The sequence below is a fragment of the Haliotis cracherodii genome, unplaced genomic scaffold (genome assembly GCF_022045235.1).
Source record: "Haliotis cracherodii isolate W230 unplaced genomic scaffold, xgHalCrac1.p SCAF_6, whole genome shotgun sequence".
In the NCBI taxonomy this organism is placed as follows: Eukaryota; Metazoa; Mollusca; class Gastropoda; order Lepetellida; family Haliotidae; genus Haliotis; species Haliotis cracherodii.
Window position 1 is genome coordinate 4,405,913 of NW_027266319.1, and position 27,023 is coordinate 4,432,935.

The 27,023-nt window shown below is 41.0% G+C and overlaps 1 protein-coding gene across 2 annotated transcripts in view; it reads left to right on the plus strand.

Moving 5' to 3' along the window:
• Positions 1-4,753: 4,753 nt before the first annotated feature.
• LOC139445044 (universal stress protein in QAH/OAS sulfhydrylase 3'region-like) overlaps positions 4,754-27,023 on the plus strand; it is a 65,454-nt gene continuing 43,184 nt past the window's right edge. Inside the window, exon 1 of one of the 2 annotated variants that reach the window (XM_071226106.1) lies at positions 4,754-5,078. In XM_071226106.1, coding sequence (XP_071082207.1) covers positions 5,003-5,078 — 76 coding nt within the window. In that variant the 5' untranslated portion in view covers positions 4,754-5,002. Of the gene's footprint in view, positions 5,079-23,072; positions 23,360-27,023 lie in introns of those variants that run through there. The other variant, XM_071226108.1, reaches the window with a different exon arrangement.

Below are 27,023 nucleotides of genomic sequence, written 5' to 3' on the forward strand. Positions count from 1 at the left end.
CCCGAGGTGATGCAGGTCTCAGACGTTTACCACTTCGGTGGGACCCACGAGCACGGGTATGGTGCTGACAAACCTATAAACATAATCGAAGGTTTTTGCCTTTTATTAAAAATGATCTTGTGAACCAGAACGGGACCTTATCATATTGTTAAGCAAGGAGATATTGAAGAAAAAAAAAGCAGAATTACCGCAATAAACACTACAGAGTCGGGAAGGGGTACGGAATCCATAGCCAGGCATCTTTTTTGTTCGAAATATTGATTATATCCATGGTTTTCTTCCGGAAAAAAACTTCGAGAAAGCCGCTTCAGAAAGGAGGTTTAACAAACCGTGATCTGTAGTCAGGAAAGGTCATAACGCTTGACATGCATCAAAGAATGTTAATTCTATTCAATGCGCTCATGAATAGTCGGTCAAGCAGTCCTGTTATAAATGATCTTCCCAATAACATGAGCACATTTACAGAAAGACCATCTTCAGTTTATGGTGCCCAGCTTATGTCTCGTGTTTTGCCGTTTGCGCTCTTCTGAAGATGCTGCCTACGGGGATGGATTCCAATCACTCTGGGGAAAGGATGGGATAAGGGAATCATTGGACTACGTACTGGCATTTCAGTGACAGGAAAGGAGCTGCCGCTATGTCGTAAATCAGTTTATAGTTGCATCCAGGGTTCAATGTCTCATCCCTCATTGGTTCAATAGCTTGCTTGATTAATCTGGAAATTGCCATTGGGGCTGTAACTGCTGTTAGGATTCACAGGTCTTCAAGAACTACCGGAGCCGGTGTACCAGCGGGATACGTCTTCTGTCGCTATCAAATTACGTTGTTGGGTTGGAACAGAAATGTAAATATTTACTTTACTCTTTAAAGAACATTAATGGAATAGACTCAGTGACTTCAGGAACCCTGCAATTGCATATACCTCCATATACCATCGATTCTTGGACGGTGGATTATATGACTGTGGTTATTTAGACAGCGGACTGCCTTACAGCGGTCTCTTGGATATTTGATAACCAGACAACGGTCACTCAGACAGTGGAATGGTTGCCAATAGTCACTAAAATAGTAGACTATTTGACAAATTGTCACTTAGTGTACTACGTGACGTTGGTCACTCAGACAGTGAACACCTGGCACTGGTCACTCAGAAAGTGAACTTCCTGACATCTGTCACTCAGACAGTGGAATGGTTGCCAATGGTCACTAAGATAGTAGACTATTTCACAAATTGTCACTTAGTGTACTACGTGACGTTGGTCACTCAGACAGTGAACACCTGGCACTGGTCACTCAGAAAGTGAACTACCTGAATTTGGTCACTCAGACAGTGAACACCTGACGTTGGTCACTCAGACAGTGAACACCTGGCATTGGTCACTCAGACAGTGAATTACGTGACGTTGGTCACCCAGACAGTGAGCCCCTTACACTGGTCACAAAGAAAGTGAACTACCTGAATTTGGTCACTCAGACAGTGAACACCTGACGTTGGTCACTCAGACAGTGAACACCTGGCATTGGTCACTCAGATAGTGAACTACGTGACGTTGGTCACTCAGACAGTGAACACCTGACATTGGTAACTCGGAATTCGAACTACCGCACAGTGGTCATCAACTACCTGACAATGGCCACTGAGACAGTCGGACACTGTCCCGACATTCGTTATAACCAGTATTGGCCACTAACATTAGTACTTAGAAACATGCACGCGCGAACAAAACACGAGTAGACTATTTCGAAGCTTCATCATTTCTTCACTGAGTTGTATAAGGGGCACCTCCACATATGTTACAGCTCACACTCCATAGAACCTGAAGGTCTTGTTGCTTGACACCCTATCCTCCATGCAGCAGTCTTTCCCGAGGATGGGAACAAAGGCAGTGAGAGCTGGGAACTTTAGCAGCTTCTTTCAGACCGGACAGCTTGGAAGGTTGCTCGCCACTGTCGCCAACAATGTTTTTTCAAACCTCGAAGTCTTAAGAAATGGCATTCTGTGGAACAATGTTGAAATATTGATTAATTATGTCATGATTTAAATAATTATCAAGGTAATTTCTCAAAATGGTGAACTAATATGTGATTTCATGAAATGCGGTAATGGCACCCTTAAAATACGTTTACTGGTATATACACTTTCGGGCGACCTTCCTTAAGATTCAAGGCCACTGTACACACACACGTCTATAGCTCTTCTCCGCAAGTCTGGTAATGCAGTACTATAGTTATGCGATCTAATGTTGAAAAAAGTGTCTGCCACAAAACCTACACTGTCGCAATGTGTTTTTACCAAAACAATATTTAGGTTAAAGGATTTTAAGAAGAAAACCTCTGGTTTTGCAGTTGTAGCAGAAAAAAAATATCTAGTCTTCAAAATTATACAAACCTGTTTCTAATTGTATCAGTATTCAGAACTGTTATTGGTCACTTCCAGTTAAGTGGAGAATGGGTTATTTCTATGTTTCAGGTTGGATCGTGCATGTCAGTTGATGGTAAATGCAGTTTGAGCGTGGTGAGTGTTCCTTGGTACCAATATTCAGGAATGTTGATCTAAGAGACTGGCTGTTGGTCCAATATTCAGGAATGTCGATCTAAGAGACTGGCTGTTGGTACCAATATTCAGGAATGTCGATCTAAGAGAATGGCTGTTGGTACCAATATTCAGGAATGTCGATCTAAGAGACTGGCTGTTGGTCCAATATTCAGGAATGTCGATCTAAGAGTTTTACGCCGCTTTTAGCAAAATTCCAGCAATATCACGGCGGGGGACACTAGAAATGGGCTCACACATTGTACCCATGTCGGGAATCGAACCCGGGTCTTCGGCGTGACGAGCGAACGCGTTAACCACTAGGCTACCTGACCACCCTGTTGCAGAGTGAACAGATAGGGTAGGACAGCAAGTTCTACAGATTTATTTGCCATGAACATGACACAATGTTCTTCTATACCTCATTATTCTCAAACGTATACGATAGATTAAGCATCAAGAGAAATACACTGTCACTTTTGGCAATCATCCTATGACAGCGGGTTTGAATCTCGGATTCACTATGAGTGTGATGATGCATGGTGTGTCTGCACCATGCCCGTGTTCAGAGCATCGGTAAAGGCCTTCATCACTTTGTGTTTCCCTCCCGCCACAAGGTGACTGAAATATAACACAAACCCCACCACCCCAACCATCCACACACACACACCTCGTAAGAAGCAACCGGTGATGAGACCCGCAGACATGGTTCATGCATGTCACCCTACACAATATTCCACAAGACCGCCCCCGTGGTCTAGTGGTAGAGCATCCGCCCGGAGAGCGGAAGGTCCGGAGTTCGATCCCGATTTCACCTCACCACCTAACAATATCACACAAAATCAATCACTGGATTGTCCGGTACAGATTTGATTATTTACACACACCCGTCTGGAATATTGCTGAGAGCGGCGTTAAAGAACAAGCAATCAATAATCAAAACCGACTCCCTGTTACATTCGTTCTATAGCTCCTACATATACACGACCCTAATCTAGACAAAGCTAAATGTTATAAAAAACCATGAAGACGTCAGCAAAGCTTGGTAAAGAATGGCTTCTTTCAGCATGTTAGTCATAAAAAGTAGCACCACATTTTCTGCGAATCAGGTGTTAATATGTTCCTAAAATAAACACGCCAACGCGTGCTATGTCACATTGGCTTGGGTAAATGGCTCTAGGAATAACATTCTCTGACATGAGACAGCGAGAGGCATCCGTTCTGGAAAGCGCTCATGTTACAGACTGGACAGACATTAATGGCTATGACCCTGGGCCTCTGCAGTGTATGGTTAGGTATGTAAGCTGTGCATCAGTGCCTCAAAGAACGTTGAGGTTAAAGCGTTGTCACACGGAAGATCTAGTATTTATTCTCAACTAGGGTGCAGTCTGTGATTTTCTTCCGAAACAGAATCCATTTGGCGTAAAAGACAAAATAGTACTGTAACTTATGTGAATATATTACTGGAAATTGATGATGACACCAGGTGTTCTTGAAAAGGGTAAGCATGTGCCGTTGTACCGGTATACTCTTTGTCAGATGAATATTGTCATCTGCTTGTATGTGGTTTGAATAATGTTAAAAAGGACCACATTCCAAAGAAGGCAGCATCTCAAAAAGTATTAAGTAAAAATATCCTGGAAATATGGCCGTATGATTGTAGTGTGTTTGATACTGCTGACATAACACGTCATTTAACTCATGGCATGTCAGCCTAGTATTAGACTCAGGGCGGATACAGGCGTTTACTGCTTTGGCGAAACCAACGAGCGAGTGCGTGGTGCCAACGAATAACGATCAAGAATTCGTGCTTCAAAACAACCACAGACCCAGGCAGCTGAAATATGCAACAGCGAACACCACCTGGGCCGCGTGGCATGGTTGAATAAATATTAGCATTATCTATTTTCCAATCTTACGTTTCACAAAAACTTGAAGCATGTTCAAGGCTCCGGATTGTAAAAGGGCAACCTAATCCTCCAGCCTTCAGAGCCCGTATCACCACGACTAATGTCCCTTCTGAGAAGTTCACAAAATCTATTCGCGTTCTTTTGAAGTGCTTCACATTTTTTTAATTAAATTCTCCAGTAAACAGACAGGCAAGTCTGAAACATGGATGTTTTTGTATAATCTAATAATCTCAGGGATATAACACACATCTTCCTGTCAATCCTTCATACACATCAAACCAGCTTAAACATGCGCGAACGTGTTTATTTTAAGTGATACAACCTGTATCTAGGAGAAGACGCTATAACGAACAGGAGGATCTCTTGCACTGATGATGCCTGTAAGTCAGCAAGGCGGAGAGAGGTGGGATGTTTACTGGTAAGACTGTGGGAGCGATATTGAGTTATCTGCGCTCCAAACACTGTTTATATCGTCTTGGACGCTACAGAAAACCTCGAGGAACTCAGGGTGTTTTTAGAATCTGTGTCAGTGTCTGGATTAAGCCTGCCTCCGAAGAGCATGTCGAAGGACAAGGGACCTGCGCTTGTGTTAATGGCCGTGGATAACAGTACCCACTCCGAATACGCATTTAGTTGTAAGTATTAATTATGGATATATTTCAGCACTCAATCTGGATGTAAATCCAGGTATCGATCGTTGGTTTGTATGGTTGGAAGGCTTGGTGGTTGTGTCACTGTACCTGCTCACTGTTTCGTGCCTGTCCCATGAAGGCTGGAATTAAAAGAATCAATGGTGTCACTAATTTGAAACTGACTTCATTATCTTTTCAACGTTATCCGGGTTTAAAGCCGCAACCTTTTGCTTCTATGGACAAGGTCATCGACACACTGTCCAAGGTCAGCCTGACACGCACTTGTACCGAACGTCTACTGTTATGACGTGGTCGTCATTATTTCTTGCGATATGCTTGTCCTCTTGGCGAATTTCTGTTAGTACGCCATGCTTATCCTTCGGCGAACATCTTCAATGACGCCATCCTTATCCTTTGGGCGAAAATGTTTGATCACGCCATGTTTATCCTTTTGGCGAACATATGATGTCCTTCGCTCTTATCCTATTCGTAATTGTTTGGTTGGCAGCTAGAAGATGGTTAGTAAGTAAGAAAACGTACACTTTATGGATAACAACTTCTGGCTTATTGAATATATAGATGTTTCAATGTAGATTCTTACATTGGAGTGACTACAACCAAGTGAGGAGAGGTATATATCCCTACGGTACATCTTGCTTCATTACCCATGTGCTTCATTACCTGCTTGCTATTTGTTATTCTTAGTGTACAGTGTCTTCATCCAAATATCTGTAGGCTACTTGTTATCTATTACCTGTTGTTGTCAATGTTAATCCGCTGCGTATCACAACATGTCATGCACTTGATTGTTGTCACACCAGCTTGAAAACGGTGTAAGAATCTACATCGAAACGTCACAATATCCAATAAACCAGAAGTTGTTATCCAAAAAGTTGTACATATTTTTACCTATTCGTGATATTGTGTTTAAGGTATCCGTGTAATGTATATTTACCAGGTGTCCTTATGAGTTTTTCCTTTGGGAGGATAAGTGATCCTTAGTGCTTACCCACACATGTTTTTGCCTGTTTTTCATGCTGACGGTATTATTACGACATGCTTTAAGCAATTACTGCATCATCACTGAATGCGCGGTCGTTGTCATGTTCGCTGCTTCACGGTGACTTACATACACAACGTTACAATGGCATTACGTCTTGGCAATGGTTTGTGTATGGTGGCAATAACGTCATTCTGCCAACCACTTGTTGTTCTTGGGGCAGAGGGGAATTCCGATGCTGTAAAAGAGTTCCTTGTATAATGTTTTTGTGCTAAAAATGCGCAATGATATAAACATAACATACACTACGGATTTTGTCCTATAATGAATTTGACACACATTTTTAACTACATGTATACATATTATGCTACAAAATAAATGATAGGCCAAAACCCTTTTTATCATTTTTTTAGTTGATTTTGTTGACAGGAAGCGATTGTTTCAAGAAGCATGAACTTTTTTCGGACGTCGAAATATTTGGTAATTTTCTCAAAGCAGCCTGTAACATGTCATCAACTGATGAAATCTCAGTGATTAGATATTATTGATTTTCTATTTTCGCCAGGTAGTGTTGCTGAATATAGCTGTTTCTGATCAGGAAAGCACCGCAAACCATGAAAATACGAGACGGATATTTCCGATGAACATAACAATTCCAGCTTGTGATAAAGAACCACTACGAGTATAACCAAGCATTCATGACAACTGAGTCATTGCAGTTACATGAGATAGTAATCTGCGGAAGTAATAGTTCATGGGGATTGCGACATTAACATATTCTCTGAATGAAGATTGAAGTGGTAAACGTCTTTGCCTTGATTAACTTTTTGCCATCAAAATTATTTAATGGCCACTGTGATTTCACATTAAACGCCATGGTTACATTGATGAATATTATGGATACCCGATGGTCGTTTGGGCATAGATGGACTGGGGGCTTTCTTTGTGTAGAGTGGGAACCGTACCAGGATCCGCTGATTCTGGGTGGTTCGTATCCCAGATTAGATTATGGTTCTTGGTTTGTCAGAGTCATTGTCATGTTTCATTCAAGTGGTAAACAACTACGAACCGCTTTATTTCGGGATGTGCTGAAAACATTAAGCTGAAACGTGATCTAACTGAAACACATCTCAACGCGGCATTAAACCTATAACTCGTTCACTCGCCTACTCATTCGTACATTTGTTACAGTGCATCTACATGTGTATGAGGCCACCAAGGAAGGTGTTGAACATAACTCACTCACTTATGCTGGTCGTGTAAAGGGCCACTAGAAATAAGAAACCTTATCCTCCGTTAGCTATTCATGTACGTATATGCATGCTAAATATATCCTTCAAGTAAATTAATTTAACAGCGTTCCACGATTTCACCATATCCATGGCGCCATCTGAGAAAATCGCGTCCGTCTTGCAATGATCTCACTAAGACCAGAGATAAAACGTGGAGGAGGTAAGGTGGGGTTGTTCCTACACAAAGTGCTATGTATAACGCATTCATCACGGCAAAGAACCTTGTGCATTATAGTTGTATATACACTGATGACTTCTCTCTGGTGCCAATCATACTGGACACAAGGCATCCTTGGACAATGTGATGGAATAATGTATGTTCCTGAAAGTCGCTGCTTGATTAAAATGCATTGCACAAGTGTAGGATATTTTTTAACGTTAAAAACGTAATTGTCCTAGGGTTTATTTCTTGAATTAGATACATATATGGTAATGACCAAATCCATGAGGACAACGTATTTTGTCATTTGTAATCTTCTAGGCTGACAACTTTTTTATAAATAATTTCCCCATCACGAGATAAACCGACAACTAAAGAGCGACGAATAAAAAATGCTTATAGCTTTCTCATAATGATGTCTCCTCAAGTGCCTTGCTTGCAACAATATCAAGGCTCGGGAGAATAATGACCACAGCTTTGAAGGCTAATGCTCATATCAAGGTCACATTTTGGATTCACGTTCCCTTTGGTTCGTGACATCTTGAGTCGAATTTGTCGAATTGTTGGTTTTTTTGTCTTGTCAACCGAACGTTTTAGAAGTTTGTTTTAAGATCATGTGTACAACCTTTTTGGCCTTTTGAAGCAAGTACCCACAGAGGATCCGTCTAATGAGGATTGGGTAGTTCAATGTGTGGTCTGTCTTGTCTGTGTGAAAGGGTGCATCTTTGTCCATCGCTTGTCTGCATTGCTTGTCAAGTACACAATGTTGTCTCGCCAGTAAATATCTAGGCAGGGGATCAAGAATGGACACAACGTAACCATACGAGAAGTAACCATATGCCTATCTAATCCATTGATCACAATGCTACTCCATCCGTTTGTTTAGATGCGTTTCTTTTACCACCGCTGTCAATGTATGTCAATGATATCACAACATGTGAGCTTAATGTGTGATAAGATACAGAATGATGCAGGTTTCGAGGCTTGGTGAAACCCACGATTATATATACGATGCTAAAATACGTAGAAAAATAATCTTGGTGAACCTGAGATTCGAAGGTTTCTGGTACAACTAAGGGACGCAACTCATAGCAAACTGCGGCGCCTTAGACGACTGGACCACACCAGGTTTGCTCAGGTCTTGATAGAAGGTTTAACGTCCCCTACAACAAGCTAATTTGTTCATTGTACACATAATGATGCTGAACCACCTCAACGATTGAATGACTGGAGTACAGTGCTTTGATAGGGGTTTATAATAACCCCATCACTTAAGGTACTCAGCGGTCCTGCTGGCTGTTATCTAGGATCCTCCCACCTCTAATACAGATGATGCCTTGTGGCACTTATGCTAATGAATGGCGTTTCATCTCTTGGTTATGCCAACACAATTGCACGTTCTGTCCATTTTCGACTCAATCTCCTGTCGAGTGTTGGCTTCGTCATTGACGACAAATATCAATTGTGTTCCGTGTAACATATACATGGGTGCATAATCAACGCTACAATTGGTAGGTGTGTCAGGTTCTTGTCGCTGAACATGAAATGTGTGAGCATGTGTAACAATAACAGATCAGTATTTAGAGCCATAGGTATTCAGAACTGGCACATATGTTAACACAAACGCCATGGACGACAAAACGCAATCGACTGCAAGGTTTTTTACACGTGCAGTGTACCTGTACCAGGTACTTAAAAATGCAATGACCGTTCTTTGGGCATTTCTCAGCTAAATTCAACCACTTAGTTTTGGGTTGAACCAGCCCATCGGCGTATTGAATGCGGGAAGTCCACAGCGTAAGGCCACCGTCGGTAGTGATCTATCTTGACTTGGTGCTCGGTGCAAAACTACAGTGCAGGTTTGTGGTAGTCATGTTGCCCTGAGTGTTGAGAGTCCACGTTGAGATAGAAACATCTGTTGCATCTATGTAATCGGTTCTCGACTGCAGACATCAGACGTCTTCACTTGATTCCGAGTCCCACAGCTGAATCACGCCGTGTCGTGTTCCTGAATGCATTTTCTGATTGAACGTTCTGTACGCTATATACGAATGTACAAGTTTTAATTAGGATAACTTGGTCTGAATAAGATAACTTGGTCTGAATGTAAGACGGCGTTTTTAATGCCTCCCGGTAAATTTGAATACTTCTCTTATAGTCATGTTTGAGAAGACGAAGTGAGTGACTGATTATGGTTTTACGCCGCTTTTAGCAACAGTCCAGCAATATCACGGCGGGGGACACCAGAAATGGGCTTCACACATTGTACCCATGTCGGGAACTGAACCCGGGTCTTCGGCGTGACGAGCGAACGCTTTAACCACTAGCCTACCCGATCGCCCCCTGAAGACGAAGATGCTGATTTGGTGATGTGTTGATAGTGATATGACTATTGTGATGAAGATGATAATTATAGTGATGTGCTTACGATGATGTTTGTTTGTTGTTTAACGCCGCACTCAGCAATATTCCAGCTATGTGACGGCGGTCTGTAAATAATCAAGACGGAACCACACAATCCATTGATTGACATCATGAAGATAAGGAATTCTGGTCATGTGATTATTGTTACAAGAAGATATTTATAGTGATATTATTATTATGAAGATGATAATTATGGTGATGTAACAATAATCATGAAGATGCTGATCATTTTAATGATGAAGAATATTTGATAAAACATGATTTCATTGAAATTTGATGGTGTAAATGACAACGATGACTGAAATGATAATAGTTATCTTATTATAGTGATGATGTGATGAAGATGATCGTGAGGAAGATAATACTTGTGTTGTGGTACCGACTGTCATGATACGTGAAGCCAGACAACTGCCCGAATAAGCCGCCTGATTGTACTGGCTCTCGTTCATTATCTGATCTTTGTCTATAGCACAGCAGAAAGCTGGAACATTATCCGTAACGAGATTCCAGACATCAATCTGTACCATTAGCTGAAGCCGTGATTTGGGAGATAAAGACTCGAGGATCAATATGACACAATGGTCTCTTGTCCTGATCGGGTCATGGGGAAGAGCGGTGGACATTGACGCGTCAGTGTGTCCAGCTGCCACATGCATACACTGACCACAACGGAAATGATGGAGACCGTATCATACCTTGTGGCCACACTACAGAAAATAACATTAACAGCGGGGCTATTATATCGATTGTACAGTTTGAGTGACTAAGGATTTACGCCGCTTTCAGCAACGTTCCATCAATATCAAATCTCGAGACGCCAGCGATGGGCCACACCCATACTACATGTACGGATTCGGCGAACGAGCGGATGTTATTAAGTAATTACAATTTGAAAGAACTGTTGTTAAATTTGATTATGTCCAATTTACCATCACTCATTCCTGCGATAGTTTGTAAAAAGTAATCTGTGGCTCGTCAATTTTCTGTAAAAAATAATTGATTCAATGAAGACCGGGTAAGAAATTAATTTGCATCCATATGACCCCTACCATGTTTAAAATGTTGTACATTTGTGCCTAAAAAGCACATGAATTGATTTTCAGAGATAATATAAATACATTTCTCTTGTGCTAAATTCCATTAACAAGTGGATGCTCAGAGCGCTACAGAGGTAATAAAAGGGACAATAGAATACGTTCGTCATATCCGTCAGTTCGTTTTAAGCGTGTTCGTTATAAACGTAGTTTACTGTACATGTAATGAACAAAATTCAGGCCGTAGTGTGTATTGAACAGATGTGTTTTCAGACCACTCTTGAAAGATGGAATGGTGGCTGACATGCTTCAGTTGGTTCTATAGTGTAGAGACTAAAGGCTAATATGTTCTCTGACCAATTGCAATCTGGTTGCAGGGATTAAGTTTGTTGTCAGAACAGAGAGATCTTTAAGGTGTATAGTTCTTTAAGAGCTCAGAGATATATTCATGTGTTTATCCTTATAGCTTTGGTAAGTCAGAGATATGATTTTGTACTCTGTTATCACCTGAAGTGGCAGCCAGTGCAGATGTTTCAAAATTGATGTAATATTTGAGTATTTGCCAGTTCGGATACAATGCGAGCAGATGTATTTAGAACAAAGTGAGTCTTGATATTGCTTATGATTTTACGAAGAGATGCGTTGCTCCTGTCTTGAGATGTCTGATATCCGCAATGTTAAATTTAAATGAATTAAGAATCTGTAGAGCGCGTTTTTGACAATTCTTGATACATGTGTCACTAACAATTTCACCCGCAGATAAGCGTCTGTTCTAACAAGATGTCTGCTATTGACAATGTTAAATTAAATTAACAATTTGCACAACGCATTTTCCAATTAACAACTCCTTCAATGCGCTTAGACAGACCATGATTGATCTAGTCAAAGGCTCTCATGAACAGACAGGTCTTGAGAGTCTATTTCTGTTTCTCGGATGTCTTGTGACAGATTGTTCCATAGCAATGCGCCACGTGTTTTGGTCCGTGACTTTGGTACCACGAGCGGATGTTAATCTTTTGATCGGAGAGGACGTTCTAACTTGTATGGTACTGTCAGTTCCCGTAAGTAAGCAGGAGCCAAACCATGCATTGCCTTGTAAACCAGCGTGATTAGTAATTGCTCTCTTTGTTGGATTGATAGCCAGTGTAGTTCAGACAATATTGAAGTGATGTGTCCTCGCTTAGGTGGTCTTGTCAGAATATTTCCAGTTGTATTCTGAGCACGCTGTAGCTTTTCCGCACCCTTCTTTGATCGACCAAATTACAATAATCAAACCTGGAGACGACAAAAGGTTGGATCAACAACTTGTGGCCTCGACGTTGATATATCTCCTGATTTGTCCGTGGTTGTGAATACGGTATATGTCATGGAGTGGGAAGGGTATTTGCACATGGTTGTGATTTTCATATCCAAGCTGTAGAGCGGATCCATGATGACGCCGACGTTTCTGAGGCTATATCAGGGTATATTCACTCTCTCTCCAATGCTAAAGTCAGGGACAAAAATATGAGTTTGCGAGAATTTTTAGCAGATGACCAATAGCTCCTTCAGTTTCAAGAAGTGTGTTGCCATCCATTCCCTGATGCTATCCACACAACTAATTACAGTTGCGTAGTTATTTCTGGAGGACAGCACCGCCACGTGCGATGACTCCGACTGGTAGGGTATATACTGTGAAAAGCATAGGACCAAACAACGATCCTTGTGGTACTCCAAATTTCAGCTGCTGTTTTGCCGACGAATTTCCACTAACCTTTCCAGAACATCTCTTTTAATTCCAAGGCGATATTGCAGAATGTTGAGTAGGATGTCATGATAATAATGTCAAACGCTCTTGAAGGGTCGAGGAGTACCAGAATTGCTGCACCGTCATTCTTGACTCCGACCAAGGCAGTTTCGGTGCTGTGGCCTATTTGATAAGCAGATTACGTGATACCATCCAGTTTGGTAGTAAGTATATGATCTTTCAGCTGGATTGCTACAACTCGCGCGATGACCTTGGAAAGGAACAGTAGATTCAACACTGGTCTGTAGTTATTCAGTGCATTAGGGGCCAAAGTTGTCTTTCTAAGAAGAGGAGTGATGAACGCTGTCTAGTTGGTTGTGACGTATCGTGACACTCCTTGAGCTGCAATGGAGAAATTTGAGATCGCATGATTTGGTGGGAGGGCTGTTTGAAAGCATGCCAACATGTTGCAGATGGGAAACGCGCGGACTGCACTGTGTTTTCATTAAAAAAAATAGACAAAATGTTGCTTTGGTTGTACCTGAACAAATTGCAGAATATGTAGATAAGATGTCTTTGACACCCAGCAGCTGTGTCTTAGCCATTGTTTATCTCTTTATTTTTTTAATGTCTTAATTGAAATTATATCTTAAATCATCAAACCATGAAGAAGTATTTTTTGAGTGCTGACAAAGGGCAAGGACGGTTCATTTTATAGATATAATATCGCTAAATTAACATATGACAAAAGCAACTGAGAGGTATCGTTTCGTTTGCGCATCAGCTTTGTACCGATAAAAAATCTTACTGCTTTCAAATAGTTCTGAGCCCCGTCAAGATTCGGGGTAGAATAGGTCTTCAGCAACCCATACTCGCCGTAAAAGCCGACTATGCTTGTCGTAAGAGGCGACTAACGGAATCGGGTGGCTTGGAATCGCTGGCTTGGTTGATGCATGTCATAAATCCCAATTGCTTTGATCAATGCTCATGATGTCAATCACTGAATTGTCTGGTGTAGACCCAATTATTTACAGACCGCCGTCATATAGCTGTAATATTGCTGAGTGCGGCGTTAAACCAAAAAATAATCATATAGTTCTGAAGTCATAACATGAAATTTCGTTGTGAATACTACTGATTTGTATAATACTGATCTGCCAGCGTATTGATTTGATAGAGCAAGTAGACTTATTTAAAACCAAAGTGAAAGTATATTGATTTGACATTGCACTTATTTGTTCTGATTTATATGGTACTGATTTGAATAGTTCCAACACTAGATTGAATTATTTGACACAGACAAACCATCTCAACTGAAAGAGAGACTAACATATGTACCACCGCCACTGGTACCACCATCTCGATGTCAGTGTGAACTGTCTATAAGGATTACCCAGATATGTGTGGAGGCAAGGTTGTCTCACTCCTGTTCTCATCGCACCAACGGAGCACGATGTTGTAGCAGAGCACTGTGACCTGATCTAATAATGGTAAGTGGAATCCAAGAACTGCAATCACCTCTGTTTAATTTGGTCTCCACAGAACTCTTGTCGAAAACTGCACACCAACATCTATCCAGCCACTTAGATGAATTTCATAACGCTGTTGGGCTAATTCCCATCTTAAATAAACAACACTCTAGCACCCATGTTCCGATTCTATAGTTCACCAGGCAGAGGCTTAGCATCGATTTGCTGGGGACAAACATTCCTTGATTGGTTGCTGAAAGACCGGTTTTAGATGATCAATAATTCTACCGTTACTCAGGAGGGATCCCAGTCTGGTTCGGTGCCACTTGTCGGAAAACAATCCTGGAATTTTACGGTGATTACCCAAACAATGGATGTGATTATTATGAAGTCAATGGAACTATATCAGTGCAAAAACATTGCTTCTACTGAGAAACAATCTTTCTGGCAGATATTTCTGAGAGCTGAACAGGTGTAGATGTTTGTACTTAGATAACCATCGTCAAACTCCATCCTCCCCACTCCATCCCCCTCGCTTCATGCCGTAATGTAAATGTCTTATCGTTATTCCAAAATAATTTAAATTGCATAGCAACAGCATCTGTAGCTATTTTCGTTGAAAACTAGCAATTTATCTCAACGGCTTCCATTCTTTGTCGTGATTTATTAGAAACGGTTCTCATTACAAACCACCGCAAAGTTACACTTGTTAGACTCCTGTGTTCTAAATGAGATTATTTATTTTTTGTCTTTTATTTCTTGAGAGCGTGCATCATGAACATGTCACATGTATTCGATAATTGATGACGATTTCGAATGTCACAATTTAGGGAAGAGAACGCTATGTTTAAAGTTGCGCGTATTTATGTGTTTTTTTTATTGTTGTTTGCCGCATACCTCTACGTACGTGTCATGTCAAACATGAATTGCACGTGTCGATAGGGTAGGTTGAATTTCATTTTAACTTTTTTTGTTGATAGACATTTAGGTGAGGTGAGGTTAAATGGGGTTTAATGTCGCGTTCAAGATTATTGCTCTTATATAACGTGTGTGTGTGTGTGTGTGTGTGTGTGTGTACGTGTGTACGTGTGTATGCGTGTGTGTATGTGTACGTGTGTGTGTGTACGTGTGTGTCTGTGCTTGTGGGGTGAGGTGAAATGGGTTTAACGTTATTGCACTTATATAGCGGCGTGTATGCCCATGTGTGTGTGGCTACTTGTGCTAGTCCGGACTGATGCCGATTTATAGTGCTAGCCCACTGAGATACCATGCCGCAGTTTTAACATGAATACCCCACTCAGACACAGTATACTGACTCCGAGCCGACCAGTCCTTGTTTTAGCCCGTAATGCCGAGCGCCAGACAGGGTATCAACCAGAGCAACCTTTCAACGTCTTTTGGAATGAAGCGACCGGGGATCGAACCCCGACCTTCTGCTCCCCGACTGGACGCTCTACCACTCGACCATGGAGGCGGTCAGATAGACACTAAGAAGTTTAGTCACGTAAACACAAAACTGTTATGACTAATACTTCTTTCTTGTGACGTTTCAAGGCTATTTCTTCATCAGGTCCTAATCCCCAAAGAGTTGCATGTCGTGACAATAGAACCACACCATGTTGAATATGCATATCGTTTGACTGTTAAGAATAAGATTTTTAAGTGTTCAAGATGGCTCGAATCATTCATCCTCTACACAATTTTAATCTCTTTGGCTTTAGTGGTAAACAGATTATTAGGTACATACTGTTTAGTTTTGTTGTAAATGGATACAGCCTGTCCTGGGGAGAGATGCGTCTGCTTGTGATAAACAACGTCTGTGTTCTGTAAATAAAACGACAAGACCGTTTCCATAATCATAAAAAAATATCTACTGAAAGCAGCATCCATTCCGACTTCATCATGTGTTGATGAATCGCTATCAAATAGTGATGGCACCAAGAGTTCACTTACAGATAAACGCATCCAGACTCGCCGGGAAACCCACGTATGTGAGTGAGTGAGTGAGTATGGTTTTACGCCACTTTTAGGAATGTCCAGCAATATCACGGTGGGGGGCACCAGAAATTGGCTTCACACATTGGAAACCTACGTAAACACTCACAAGAAAGTGTACAGAAGTCAGAATGTAAAGCTCTCCAGATTGTCTGGTCCAGATTCCATTAATACAGTTCAGCACTATATAGTGCGACGGAAAACAAAACCAAAACCATGACAACCTCATTTACACTTAAATTGTTTTGTATCGATGCATGATCTCCCACTATGATATCCGTACCAAACCTTTGGTGAATAGTTATACCTCTGGACGGAGACCGCATCATGGCAGCCAGCGTGTTGCCATGGTAGACAGTAAGCATTTCTTATCAATCACGTTAATCAACCTACATTCACCATATTATATATGCCATGTTTGCGCGGGTTCTTGAGACATACATACACACACACACACACACACACACACACACACACACACACACACACACAGTTGGTTGGTTTGTTGTTTTACGCCGCACTCAGCAATATTCCAGCTATATGACGGCGGTCTGTAAATAATCGAGTCTGGACCAGACAATCCAGTGATTGACATCATGAGCATCGATCAACGCAATTGGGATTTATGACATGCATCAACCAAGTCAGCGAGCCTGTCCACCCGAAACTGATCTAGGTGACGTTGACTCGCGTTGGTAACACCTTCACCCGATTACATGGTACACAAATACATATACATCTAGAAACCCAAATATACGTACAGCTTAACATGTTACTAAGCATTACTGAGGGATGTCTTGAAAGAAAAAAAGCTAGCTAAATATCGGTCACTAATTAGGTCATGTTTATGTTTTGATAACAGCCAGTCTGTTTACTGGGGAAGAAATCGGCCAGAACCACGCATCGGTACTAGCAACTTTTGACATGATTTACCATATGTACCATATTTTTCAGGTGAACAGTTGACTTGCCTTTGCATGTGTTTGTGACGGGTGCCGCCGATGGGGCAAGATACGCTCACCCTTTCGCGAACACCTGTGATTTATATACACACGCTCATTATATAGCCGGAATCGTACATTCGTCTCTGATTTAGCAGCGATTTCTTATGAATATGGAAAGGGCTTTTCGCTTTTATCTAAAACCTGAAACATTCTCATCCCTCTTTGATACTGGATCCCTAGGCTCTATACAACTCCGTACAAAGAGAGAGAAATTACAGGTCCTGCAAATGTGCCACCAAATCCCTGTCTCAAAGATTAACCATAATCCTTAATGCAATCAAAGGAGGATTTTCTTGTATTCACAGTATTTGAGACAATCTGTATAAATACCGTGTGAATTCTCAAAATCCCAAAGGATTTGCTTCTGTGCTATCTCGGAAAAGACCTCAATACAATTATGTAAAAATCATTTGATGTTTTATCTTTGTACATCACTATTCCACACGACAAGCTTAAGGGAAAACTTCATACCTTAATCCATGGAACACTTGTCACGAGACCTGGTGACCATCTATATACTAGTACTTATATCACTTGTTTGAAGGTTCGGAACAATATGTCAAAAATGAAAGGTGGTGTCATCTGAAGTTTACTGAAAACCAATATGAAATGCTGGACTTCCACATAGAAAATATCAAAGTAAAATATGATGATAATTCTCAATTACTACACTTTGAACAAGATATTGTTAAGTCATGTTGATGTTGAACAGCAATCAAGACTCCCAGCTAATGGTTCAAAGGCAGTTTGTAATGAATTCAGATCTTAACAACGCTACAATGTTTCAGAAACATGCCTGTCAAGGAGAAAAGGGAGCCGCCACCTGCTTTGTTGAGTGATAATGACATTCACAATCAGTTTAAAGCTTCCACTGGTTTCTGAGCTGTTCACATATATAATCACCAACTTCCTGTGAACGGTCAATGGTGAACATGAACACAGATATGCTGTTTACAAAACAAGGGTTATAATAGGGGCATTTGAGGATAGCTATGGTAAAGGCACAAAATAATAGGGAAACGTTTCCAGGGGGCAATTTAAAATTGGAAAATACTCGATTCTGATAGTCACTGGTTTCAGATTACAATAACCACCACCATCAAATCTACAAATAACAAAACACAGTATGTTTTATCCGAAATGGTTTAAAATTTCTCTTTGAAAAAGGGGGCACGGGTGCCCAGTCGTCTAAGGCGCCGCGATTCGCTGTGCAGAGTTGCGTCCCCTGGACACGCCAGAAACCTATGATTGTGGGTTCGAATCCCGGTTCGCCCCGATTATGTTTCTAGGTTTGTCAGCTCGTGCTCGTGGGTTTCACCGAAGTGGTAAACGTCTGAGACCTGCATCACTTCCAGCTTTCCTACCAAATTAAGCTGACACGCCGTGATATATCTGGAATACTGTTAAAAGCGGCGTTAAACCGAACTCACTCACTCACTCTTTGAAAAAGGCTCCCTCTGCAACGTCATCGTCTTTCTTATCAGTCCACTATTACAGCAAACAGAGATTTAAGGTCAGCACACAGCTGCTAAGGTAAAAACAAATGCAAACAACACGTCACGTTGCTGCTATATGTTTAACCTACATATCGAAACATTCCCTCTTCACCCATGATGATTGCACGTGATTACAATTATCTTGTTTGGAGAACAACTGTCTCTCAAACCATCATTCCACACTAGCACGTTTTGTTACTTTATGTGTATTTATACACACGAGTAGTCATGAAATAAAAGCAAGGACTGGGTTATGTAATATTTCAAGTTTGTACAAATGCATTAGTAATTCCAAGCCTGTGTACAGCGTTGTTCATTATATTCAGCGCTATTCATTATACAATAAACACATTGGTTGTAATATTCCAACTAATTATATAGATGACTTGGTCATGTGAGTGAATGAGTGAGTGAGTGAGTATTGGGTGGTTGAGTGAGTGAGTGAGTGAGTGAGTGAGTGAGTGAATGAATGAGTGAGTGAGTGAATGAGTGAGTGAGTGAGTGAGTGAGTGAGTGAGTGAGTGAGGTTTTACGCCGCTTTTACCAACATTATATATATTCCGACAATATCACGGCGGGGGACACCAGAAATGGGCTTCACATTTACCCACGTGGGGAATCCAACCCGGGTCTTCGGCGTGACGGGCGAACGCTTTAACCACTAGGCTACCACTGCTCCTGATCAATCAGAGTCTGTTTCAAGGCTAGAGTGAGTGAGTGAGTGAGTATGGTTTTACGCCGCTTTTAGCAATATTCCAGCAATATCACGGCGGGGGACACCAGAAATGTACCTATACCTATGATGTAATATTACAGGTTTGTTAGGTAAATAAGTCATGTACGTCCTATATACAGCGATAATGTAATTATCTTCATTATCAATACATATCTGGATTGTAACATTACAAATTTGTTTGAAAGAAGTAGCCATTTAACATCGGGGTGTGTGTGAGGGTTGGTGGGTGGTGTGAAATTTGGCCTTAGGGCCTGTGGCTCAAAACACGAATACCTGCCAAGCACTTAACATTTTAGGTAGTTATAATATAAGCTTATGTACTTGTAACATCAGGGGCACGTGCGGTTCTGAGCGTATCTTGCCCGGAACATGAACACATGCCTCGGTAAAGACAATCACTTCGCGGTAACTGTACTACCAACCCATGAAGATCCGGGTTAGAATTGGTCTTCAGCTATCATGCTTGTCGCAAGAGACGACTAACGGGATCGGGTGGTCAGGCTCGCTGTTTTGGGTGATGCATGTCATCGTATCCCAATTACCTAGATCGATGCTCATGATTTCTATCACTGGATTCGTATATTTACAGACCACTATCATATAGCTAGAATATTGTTTATTGCGGCATTAAGAAACACATAAACAAAACGCGGAACCTCGGATCGATCTTCAATTAACGCCACACAAAAGGGTATTTCACAGGATATTCTCCATCCCGGATACTCCGTAAAGAGAGAACCGATATTATATTACACAGTTATATACCGTTCCTATCCCGATTAACCAGAAAAAAAGAGAACCGATATTATATTACACAGTTATATACCGTTCTTATCCCGATAAACTCGGTAAAGAGAGAACCGATATCATATTACAGTTATATACCGTTCTTATCCCGATACTAGTATCTGCCCCTCGACCAGTGGCTCCGGAAGCATTCCAGTTATTATTTTCAACTCAAGCTGTCTTTACACCCACTTCACATCGGGTATACCTTATTCGACGTAACAAGCGCCCCGCTATGATAAGCGCCCACGGCGCTATTTGCTAAGATATTGGCTAGTGAACAATCCAAATTAGCACCCCTTCCGATTGATCAATTTACACAAGACTTATTTATTCCCGTATAATACGCACTCGTGTGTTTTATGCACCCTTAATTATGGGCAATTAAATTCTGGAAAAATATATCTCTCGTATAAACATTTCAGGCTGTCTGCATAAACCACGAAATGTATCTTTTAACTCTGTTTTTTTCACCAAAATAATATTCTAATAAGAGCCCACTATTACTAATTTTGAGAGCACCCTGAGCGCTTATTACGTCGAATACGGTAAGTCAAACACACTGGCAGTCAGATCCACCGTCTGTAAGAAGCTTGGCTATGTGCATGGTCTAGACGCAGTTAGCTACATACCGCCCATAACGGTTAGACGTGACTTTCCGATTGACCATCAATTAACATACAGGAGCCTTCTCAATGCCTAATCAACTTGAGAGACCACTCACTACAAACGTACACAGAAAGCATTCTGAGGTTCTCTCTGGGTTGAAGTACCATTCTCATCTTTACTGATTTTCAGAAGTGTTAAATGTTTACAACTTGCGTGCCATATTGAGTTTCTGTCCACATTAAGCGAACCCTGTGATGTGATTGAAGTAGTGTTAGAAACGGCGTTAACTCACCCCCACGCTGACTCACTTTATAGTTGGTCCTGTGTATGCAACGTTGGCCAGAGATTTTAAAGACAGGCAGCCCGACTCCCTTACTCAGACACTAAAATATGTGTGTACTTTTATTAACCCTGTGTCACGTAAGCACAATTCAAATTGTATTGTACCATGCCTACATGAGATATTGAAGTACGGTATTTTACTCAGCAGAACATTATCACACTACAGTGTCGTACTGTACCATGTTTTAAATGAACTGAGACATGGTGCCCTTCCACGTATATATGTAATACGACATTGTCCTGTATCATGTGTTTTTGTAGTACGGCATTCTACTGTACCACGTATATATGTAATACGACATTGTACTGTATCATGTATTTATGTAGTACGGCATTCTACTGTACCACGTATATATGTAATACGACATTGTACTGTATCATGTTTTTATGTAGTACGGCATTCTACTGTACCTCGTATTTATGTAATACAGCATTGTACTGTATCATGTATTTATGAAGTACCGCATTGTCCTGTATCTGTATTTAGGTAATACGACAGTGTACTGTACTATGTATCAATATAATACGACAGTGTACTGTACTATGTATCAATGTAATACGGCAGTGTACTGTACTATGTATCAATGTAATACGGCAGTGTACTGTATCATGTATTTAGGCAGTACTGCATTGTTCTGTATCATATATTTATGAAATACAGAATTGTACTGCAATATGTATTTATGTAATACAGCATTGTACTGTAATATGTATTAATTGAGTACGGCATTGTACTGTATCATGTATTTATGTAGTACGGCATTGTACTGTACCATGTATTTATGTAAATACAGCATTGTACTGTATCATGTATTTATGTAGTACGGCATTGTACTGTACCATGTATTTATGTAAATACAGCATTGTACTGTATCATGTATTTATGTAGTACGGCATTGTACCGTACTATGTATCAATAGAGTACTGCATTGTACCGTACTATGTATCAATAGAGTCCTGCATTGTACTGTACCATGTATTTATGTAATACAGCATTGTACTGTATCATGTATTTATGTAGTACGGCATTGTACTGTACCATGTATTTATGTAATACAGCATTGTACTGTATCATGTATTTATGTAGTACGGCATTGTACCGTACTATGTATCAATAGAGTCCTGCATTGTACTGTACCATGTATTTATGTAATACAGCATTGTACTGTATCATGTATTTATGTAGTACGGCATTGTACTGTACCATGTATTTATGTAATACAGCATTGTACTGTATCATGTATTTATGTAGTACTGCATTGTACCGTACTATGTATCAATAGAGTACTGCATTGTACCGTACTATGTATCAATAGAGTCCTGCATTGTACTGTACCATGTATTTATGTAATACAGCATTGTACTGTATCATGTATTTATGTAGTACGGCATTGTACTGTACCATGTATTTATGTAATACAGCATTGTACTGTATCATGTATTTATGTAGTACGGCATTGTACCGTACTATGTATCAATAGAGTACTGCATTGTACCGTACTATGTATCAATAGAGTCCTGCATTGTACTGTACCATGTATTTATGTAATACAGCATTGTACTGTATCATGTATTTATGTAGTACGGCATTGTACTGTACCATGTATTTATGTAATACAGCATTGTACTGTATCATGTATTTATGTAGTACGGCATTGTACTGTATCATGTATTTATGTAGTACGGCATTGTACCGTACTATGTATCAATAGAGTCCTGCATTGTACTGTACCATGTATTACTTATGTATAAATAAATCATTGACGAGGTTAATTTCTTTTGGAACCTATGTCGGCATGCCCTTCCTGACAGTCGATATACAGATAACGGTGATGCATATATGCATGTCGCATTTTCTCGCCATAAAAAACTCTGAAAACACTGATAAAAGACAGACCCAGTTTTTATCTTTGTCTGACCAGTTTTTATCTTCAACGGAACCACTTTGTCGTTTCTACAACCTTACGAATTCCTCATTCCCATAACAACCATAATGTAGTTCTCATCGTCGCCGTTAGCCACCCAGCAACGCCTCATCCCCCATCCTCCCCCTCTCCTCGTATCCCCGCCATCCAGCGACAGCGCGTTCCACTGTATCGATCAGAGCGATCACTACAACCAGTGACCAGCGCCTCGGTAAGATGGCCTCATCCGAACCTCTCGTTCTTTTAGCCGTGGATGGAAGCGAATTCTCGGAATATGCCTTCAACTGTAAGTACAGCCACACATATTCTACCCCACACATAATCACACTGTCTGCATGTGTAAAAAAGAACGTTGTGAAATGCGCGGCGAGGAAACACGCCTGCAGTGGCTGAGAAGGCGAACGCATAGGTAATCGTGCTTGATGAATGGAGCCGCACCTGGTTTGCCTCGGTGTAATTGGAGAGATGGGATGTGTTTAAACTTGTGTGTTCTTTCTTAACTGTGATACCAATGAAACCATTCCCGTTCGGATTTGTATGATAATAAACATACCAGATGTTTATTTTCGAAGTAAACGGTATTCTACCTTTATCAAGTAATCAGATGTGTTTACAGAGACTGTATGTTAAATGTACATCTGGTCTGGTTTACTTCAGGTGAATGTAGAGATATTATGTCTTTTTGAAAACGTAGGTAAACAGGTGTAAACATTTCAAAATGAATTAATATTATCATACGTGCAGCTGTGGGCATACGCTAGTCAAGTGATACAGGCTAGATAAAGTTAGAGACATCTGTGAGCTTCGGAGATACAGCTCGACTCAAATGAGACGGACAAAGTACTCCAGAATGACACTGAGATAAAGCGTTAGCGTATTTGTGAGCTCACTATTAACCCTTTAATAGGTCGATGGGCAAATGCATGATGCAACAGATGTTTCATGTGAAATGTACGACAGTGAAATGTATTACGTGCGTAGTACATGCAATGAACACGGATGTGACCCGGAAATGTAAACGTGCATTGTGGGGTGGTTGAAGTGTAATCTCGTCACGTCACCCTTGGCCAGGGTATCCACATGACATGAAACATACTCACACATGTTACATAACAATATCCCATAGATTAGAGAATAGGTCTTCAGCATCCCTTGTTTACCTAAGAGGCGACCACTGGCGTCGGATGGTCAGGTTCGTTGATGCATCTAATCTAATTGCGTAGATCGATGCTCATGATGTCAATCACTGGATTTTCTGGTCGAGACTCGATTATTTACAGACCACCGTCACATAGCTGGAATGTTGTTGATTGCTGCGTAAAACAACAAACAAAGAAGATGCAAAGTTTCTACTTCTAGACCAGTCATTGTATGACTAGTGTTACACTAGTGTCAATGATGTGTGCCTTGAGGTGGTATGTGTTTGGATCTAGTGAGGAAACCAGTGGTCAATAGTATGAGCATCAGTCCAAGTTGTAAGCCTCTTGTGGTTCAGATGTGAATGAGGATATCAAGGGCAATCAGTGGGTTTACAAAGTCACGTTTCATTTCACGTGGGCTGTGGTCATATGTGCAGCGAAGAGATAAGTGTTATCAGTATGTGATATATATGAACTATAATGGTCTATCGTATACATGTCTAACACATGTATGTAGCATAGGACACACACAGTGGTCTAGTTGACATCGCGTCTTCCCGGAGAGTAGAAGGTCGTGGTTCGATCACCGGCTTCGTCAAACCAAACTACCTTAAAGATGGTACTTGCCATCACCTGCCTGGCGTTCGGCATTATGAGGATAAAACAAGGACTTTTCGGCTCGGAGTCAGTTCAGTGTCTGAGTTGGATAACCATGTTAAACTGCGGCATGATATCTCAGTGGGATAGCACTATTATAACGACATTCGTCCGGATTGGTACTAGCGGCCACACACACAAGTTGATTCACGTCACTATATTGAGTGCAATAATCTTTAACGCAGCGGTAAACCCCATTTCACCTCACCGTAACTCACCTCACCTCACCATAGGCCTACACTGATGACTCATAGCCATGTGCCATCAATGTTCAGTCCATAGATTCTGGCCCTGTGGCCAGTTGAACCACATCCAAAGAGCTCTGTACTAACGATCCAATCGACTTCGTTTCTTCTTGTGTTTAGAAATAATACATGCTAAAGGTGCAGCAACGAAACCCAACAACAGTGTAAATACACAAGCCTCTTGCTTGTTTTTACCTTACACAACATCCATAACTCCAATCAGATAAATGTATTTAAGAATTATTAATCGAGGGACACGTTGCAAAGGAACATTCCATCCCGCATTGTGATACATAATAAATTTCATCTTATAAGAAAATCTCACAAAATGTGAACCGCCAGGTAGATGGGAGCAGGAGACAGAAGGCTAGGCAGGCCTGTCAGCAATCGGATATACCAAAGGCGGATAGAGGATATTTTGTAGGGAAAAGATAAGGGATCGAGCCCCGTAGCCCCCTCCATTATCTAATTCGCAGTATTATCAGCATTATACCAATATTATACCTATAATAATGTTGTCCCCATTGGGAATACGGGTTAGTGACGGTCCACAGCAACCTGTGCGGGTATTAAGAGTATGCGACAAAATTAATCGGGTGGTCAGGCCCGATGATTGATTGTGTGTCATCGTACCCCGACCTTGGATCATTGGTCATAATCACTGGATTGTCTGGTCTAGACTCGAATATTTGCAGGTCGCTGTCATGTAACTTGAATAGTTTTGAGTACGGCGCTAAACAAAAACAAAAAATATATTATGTTTCTGCATATTTCATGTGCATATGATATCTGCACGGAATACCTGAACTGGGGTTAGGAAGACGTAGGTGTGAGAATGTATATTTGGACTGGCATAAAAATAGCAGAAATTGATCGGAATATCGATGGGCTGTGCTGGTCCTTCCTCGTGGTCTCCTGAACACTACATGCTGGTGTATCTGCTTCTGGAGTGAGATTTGCAACACAGACTGTAGGGCCAGAATCAAAATAGCATTAAAACACCGCCTGTCAGTCTGGGTGTGGAAAGATGTAAACTGATTTCATGTTGGCAAGTAACAGTAAAATGAAGACATCCTACAGGGCCCAAGTGGGAGGTTGGTTAGCCTGGGTGTGGAAAGATGTAAACTAATTTCATGTTGGCAAGTAACAGTAAAATGAAGACATCCTACAGGGCCCAAGTGGGAGGTTGGTTAGCCTGGGTGTGGAAAGATGTCAACTGATTTCAATAAAATGAACACATCCTACTGTGCCAAGTGGGAGGTAGGTTAGCATTTTGTCGTTTGTTATGTAAAAAGCTAGGGTTCTTTTCCAAATGTATGTACAATGAAGTCCATTCTTGGTGTCGTTCTTGTCAAGACTCGATTATTTACAGACCGATCAGGTTCCAGACTGAAGATGACTGTTTTGTCAGATGTTTTAAATTCATCTGAAATTCACCTTTAGAATAGGTCTTCAGCAACCCATGCTTGCTGTAATAGGCGACCATGCTTGTCCCAAGATGCGACTAACGGGATCGGGTGGTCAGAGTCGCTGACGTGGTTGATGCATGTCATCGTATCCCAATTGTGTGGATCGATGCTCATGATGTCAATCACAGGATTGCCTTGTCCGATTATTTACAGACCGCCGTCATATAGCTTGAATATTGCTGAGTGCTCGGCGTTAAACAACAAACTCACTCACTCACTATTCGTGATAGGTAAGACAATTGATAATCTAACCCACGGGACATCGATATAGGTGAAATTAGTTTCAATAATTCTCACTGAACATTATAGTTTTTGCTTCATAATGATTGAGTAGTGAAATGATCCATTGTTTTCATTGTCTGTGAAGATGCCCACAGCAAAAGTGTCTCAAATTATTAAAGATGACGTCAATCATTTATGTCGGCGTCAGTAGTCGAGTA